This window comes from Gossypium hirsutum, chromosome A02, assembly GCF_007990345.1.
Source record: "Gossypium hirsutum isolate 1008001.06 chromosome A02, Gossypium_hirsutum_v2.1, whole genome shotgun sequence".
In the NCBI taxonomy this organism is placed as follows: domain Eukaryota; kingdom Viridiplantae; phylum Streptophyta; class Magnoliopsida; order Malvales; family Malvaceae; genus Gossypium; species Gossypium hirsutum.
This window is the reverse complement of record NC_053425.1, coordinates 46686677-46691721: the sequence shown is the minus strand read 5'-3', so window position 1 is coordinate 46691721 and position 5045 is coordinate 46686677. Positions and strand designations below refer to the sequence as shown.

The 5045-nt window shown below is 33.0% G+C and overlaps 2 protein-coding genes across 2 annotated transcripts; both read right to left on the bottom strand.

The window, feature by feature from the left end:
* Positions 1-564: 564 nt before the first annotated feature.
* On the bottom strand, positions 565-1897 carry LOC107952664 (putative RING-H2 finger protein ATL21B). The gene is made up of 2 exons (XM_016887845.1): positions 1192-1897; positions 565-1114 (listed from the first exon to the last, which is right to left on the bottom strand). The coding sequence occupies exons 1-2, from the start codon at positions 1853-1855 to the stop codon at positions 684-686; spliced, it is 1095 nt and encodes a 364-aa protein (XP_016743334.1). The 5' UTR covers positions 1856-1897; the 3' UTR covers positions 565-683.
* Positions 1898-3008: 1111 nt separating this feature from the next.
* Positions 3009-4582, bottom strand: LOC107952665 (putative RING-H2 finger protein ATL21B). Its single transcript, XM_016887846.2, has 2 exons — positions 3650-4582; positions 3009-3561 (listed from the first exon to the last, which is right to left on the bottom strand). Exons 1-2 carry the CDS (start codon positions 3954-3956, stop codon positions 3080-3082), a joined length of 789 nt encoding a protein of 262 aa, XP_016743335.1. The 5' UTR covers positions 3957-4582; the 3' UTR covers positions 3009-3079.
* Positions 4583-5045: the final 463 nt, after the last annotated feature.

Here is a 5045-nt window from a genome sequence, read left to right as displayed (position 1 = left end):
TTATGTATTTTGAATTTTTTAATTTTAATTTATATTTTCATAAATTTTAGAATCATTATCAAATTGGTATAATGCGTAAATATTAGTGGTTAAATTTGTTGTATTTTTCAAAATCAAGATTACACTAATAAAATAGGTAAACATTGAGAGCTAATTTTACTGTTATTCTAGGTCACATCAACATTTAGTTTGGTAATTAAACCCATCTTAAAGGTAAAATGATTAAATTGACAACTTATCTAATGCGAGTGATTAAAATTAACAACTTATTTAATAGAAGTGATTAAAAATAACAAATATTTTAAATGAATAACTAAAATAAAAATACCAAAAATAGAGAAAAAGGACAGAGTTGAGTAATAGTAAGTCGTTTTACTAATTATTGAGATGTAAAACTTTTAGTTTTTTATTGTATTTTCTTTTACTTGTAGACTTGCAGTTGGTTACATGGAGGGGCTTTTAATTTGCTGGCTGACATGTTGACTTTTAGTCATTGGAATCCGGCTTGAAAGAGAATTTGGATTTAATCAATAGTTGGTTCATTGTTGGATAAAATAATTGAGGTTGGATAAACTAGGAGGATAAAATGTATTTGATTTTATATTGTTTTACAATATATATTTTTACTAATATTCAAGTATAAAATTAAAAAAACATTCAAAATAGAGCCCAGCCTTCCGTCGCTATGCCGCTGGAGTAGATGTTTGTGGAGTGTTACGACATATTGGACAAGCGGCATTTAATTTTAACCACTCATCGATACAAATGGCATGAAAATAATGCTTGCAATCTGGAATAGTCCTTAATTTCTCATTAGCTTGATATTCACAAAGACATATTGAGCAAGTGTTATCACTAGGCCTCGGTAATCGCCGGCTTTCACCAAGCAAAGTTATAGGATAGGCCTCGATACTTGGTCCATCAAGCCCTTTGGCATCATCAGTAGCTGATCGGGGTCGGACAACGGCTGGACCGGAGATTTCTAGGTTATGGTGTTGATAGTCATTGTAAATATTGTTAGCCTTCCTTCGGAGATGACATACAAGCCGCAGAACGCATATAAGGAATATTCCCACTCCAAAACTTATACCGAATATAGCACTTCTTGGGATACCTGTAAAATATATGTATTTAAATACACTGAAAATGTATCAAACATAATTGAGGAGTCAAAATAGAACACTGACATACCAGATCTAAAACCACCGGAGCACCGGATATCCAAACCCGTATCACTCTTGAACATGCAATTCCCACCGCCGATTTCACAATACAGGCAATCGGGTTCCTTCAATCTTAATCTCATACCATAGTTAGGATCCCAAGCTGGAACTAAAACCTTACCTATATTCATACACGTCCATGATAATGATCTATACTCATCAAGACGATTCGCTGGAAAGGCTATAACAGAGAATGTTTCCCCGCTAAGACACGAAATATACCTAACTTGGGGAAGTTGTTTCGGTATTGCACCATTTGAGCAATTTAGAAACACATAGCTTTCAAGGTCTTGAGCTTCAAAAGGAGTGCCGGAGAGGTTAAGACCCTTGAAGAAACGTCTTGGGATGCAATAATCAGGGTCGTTTATCCATATACTTTGATACAAATAATCGATGTTTTCGACTATGAATTCACCGGAAAATGGAAGGGTGAGGATTGTTTTAGTTTGATTTTTGCATGTGAGATTGAAGCGAGGATAGCCACAGCGATCGGGTTGGTTGCTAAGACGAAAAGGGAAGCGAATCAATTTATCACCACAAAAAACTGGGCAAATTTCAGTGCTTGTTGATGATTGAACCAAGGGGGAAATGAAGGAGAAGACTACAAAGAAGAAGATTTGGAAAAGAGCCATCTGGTGCTAAATTGAAAGCTTCTGTCTGCCTTTTAAGCTTTAATGAATGATAAGTACAAACACATGTTAAAAGAATTTAATAGTTAATTATATATATATGGTCTAAAGAAAATGGGAGATAGGACAAATGGAAGAGTTCAAAGATATCATATTTGTGCTTAATGGGAACTCAAAAGCCAAAAAATATGATGTTTTCTTCGAAATTTCCTGGTCATTATTTAAAATTTTCATACAAGTAAGAAAAAAAGATTGAATTGGTAATCATTATTTGTATTAATAAGCCAATGGTAATTAGCAAGCATCCATTGAATCTTAGGTTATTGATTACTGTTGTAAACACGCTTAAATGGAGAGTAAGGTTATAAATAATTGAGTACTTGTATTAAGAAAAACCTTTTGAAATGTTTTATATTTTATCTAATTTTTACACCTTTTGTAGATTTTGATATATTAGATGTTATATCATTAACATCATATTTTAAGCATTTTTTTATCATATTCATCTCATATAATTGGTTCAGAATGATCAAATTTACAAAAGAAATAACCTATATAATAAGCTTCCTGGCAAATGAAGAACTTGATTATTGGAATTTTAATAGCTCAAAGAGGTAGAAAAACTATCTCAAGTGGTACTAAAGTGAAGCTATACAGAAATCCTGTTTGCTTGTTAAGCTTTCATGAATGACAAGTACGAACAGAAACGTTTAAAGAATTTAATAATTTATTATATATGATCTAAAGAAAATGGGACATAGGACAAAAGGAAGAGTTCAAAGCTTAATGGGAACACAAAAGCTAAAAGAATATATTATACGATGTTTTCTTCTAAAATTTCTAGTAATGGTAATTATTTAAAATGGTTCACAGTTGATAAAAAAAAGTTAAATTAGTGTTAATGATTGAATGGTAATTAGCAAGGAGCTAAACTCTCAAAATGTTTTTCCTCATTGTAATAATTAAAAGGATATAACTTTGAATGTGCTTAAACATGTATTATCATATTTAAAATTATCAAATTAAAAAAATAAATTTACAAGACAAATGAAAAACTTGTTTAATTTGGAATTTTAATGGGTCGAAAAAGGTAGAAAAATGAACCTGTGGGAAGAGCTAGATTAGCCCTCAAGCATGTCAAAAAAATAAACTCATGTAATGAAGATTATAGTACCATGTATAATACAAACATACTACAACCCAAAAAAAGGCTAAATACTTAATCAACTATAGCGGTGGTCTCGATGGAGAGGATGACGTGGAACGGGTTAGCAGACTAGCAGGATCATGGTCCGGCGTATTGCGACAAACAGGGCAAGCTGCATTTAACTTAAGCCACTCATTGATGCAATCAGCATGAAAGTAGTGAGTGCAATCAGGTATGGTTCTTATTGTCTCTTTGGCTTCATATTCCGATAGGCATATTGAACAAGTATTATCATTAGGCCTTGGAAGCTTGAAGTTTATATCAAGTAAAGTAATGGGATAGGCTTCGATGCTTGAACCATCGAGACCATTTACAGTAATTGGATTAGGAGCTACTGGCGGCTCTGCAATGAAGCTGGAGATTTCAGCATTTGGCCTGTGGTGGAGGCCGCGGCGGCCATCATAGCAATGGACTCTAACGTTGCAAATAATAATCAACACCAAAATCAAGATGATGGGTGTTACGATGAAAATCAAGGCATATTTGGTACTGGTTGAAAGACCTTGATAAAAGAAAAAAAAAAAGTAAGTTAACAAGAATTAAGCATGACGTGGAACATTAAATAAACATGGCTTTTATTAGAAACATACCTTTTTTCTTTTTATGGAGATTAGAGCATTCACCATCGACACCGTCACCATTTCCGTTCTGGCAATTACTTTCACTGCTTCCACAGTAATTACATGGTGCCGATTGGCAATCGGGCTGTTCCCATGTTAACACAATATCATCAAAACCGTACGTGGGCCAATTTGGACTAGGAAGGGGGACCAAAATCTTTGCTATCTCTAGACATGAACTCAACGAAGAAGATTGATTATAAGCGATTGTGGGTATACCCCAAATCGAAAAGTTTAAACCACTAAGACAAATAAACTTAATTGCAGTATAGACCATTGACACATTGGTTTCAGAGGAACAGTTGAGAAATTGTAGCTTTCAGGGTACAATGGCTTGAAAGGAGTGGCAGATAGATCGAGTCCCTGGAGGAGACGTTCCGGGATACAATACTGGCTTAACTGTAAATAACGAGGCGAATAACTGATGACATCGACCGTAAACTCGCCGGAAGATGGGAAATTGATGATGGTTTGGTCTGCGCTTCTGCATGCGAGGTTGAAGTTGGGATCGCCGCAGCAATCGGGTTGATATGAGAGCCGGAAAGGGAAGGCAACTAATATATCGTCGCAAAAAACTGCGGGGCAGAAATCATCGACTGTGAACATTGGTTGAAAAAAGAACCAAGGGGAGGAAGACTAAGAAGTAGAAGAACTTTAAAGGGGCCATGAATCAAGAAATTTTCACCATAATTACAAAAGAAAAACAGAGTAAAAAAAGTGTTATTCCTTTGAAACGCAAGGACTACGTACAAAGAGTAGTTTTGAAGTTAATTGAGCAAAAAAAAAAAAAAAAATCGTAGGGAGATGCAGATAATCCAATCGAACGAGACAATTAGGAGGCTGTAGTTTTGTATCATTTCCATAGTTTTTCGGTGGTATAATTTTATGTTGTCATATTTGTTTTTTTCTTTACCATTATCCAATCAAACAATCAAAATTTTATAACTCATTCCATTATACGGTCCACTAACAAAAAATAATTCAACATCATATATTGTTAAAAAAAAAATCTTTTTAATAATCTTCTTCTTTTTCCGTCTTTTTAATTTTTAAATTTATATTTTTTGTTAAATTATTTTAAAATAGATGAAAAATTAATGTTTGATATTTTTATTGATAAAACATATACGTGGATTGCCACGCGGATGACATGTCAACATTTAATTAATTTTTATACTATTTTAATAATTTCAATGATTTTTAATTTTTTAAAATATTTTTTACATATTTTTATTTTTAAAATTAAAAATAATAAATAAATGTTGAAGTTTCATTCATGTAGTGATTCACCTTTATGCCACGTCAATGAAATTAAAAACGTTAATTTTTTCGTTTATTTTATGGTGATTTGACAAAAAACGTAAAT

What these genes read in the sequence shown, in the direction of transcription:
- LOC107952664 (XM_016887845.1), bottom strand. Translation starts at nt 1,855, where the DNA reads ATGGCTCTTTTCCAAATCTTCTTCTTTGTAGTCTTCTCCTTCATTTCC. An exon ending in CTCCGGTGGTTTTAGATCTG is followed by an intron (nt 1,115 to 1,191) that starts GTATGTCAGTGT and finishes TATATTTTACAG; the next exon opens with GTATCCCAAGAAGTGCTATA.
- LOC107952665 (XM_016887846.2), bottom strand. Translation starts at nt 3,956, where the DNA reads ATGGTCTATACTGCAATTAAGTTTATTTGTCTTAGTGGTTTAAACTTT. An exon ending in TCTCCATAAAAAGAAAAAAG is followed by an intron (nt 3,562 to 3,649) that starts GTATGTTTCTAA and finishes TCTTTTATCAAG; the next exon opens with GTCTTTCAACCAGTACCAAA.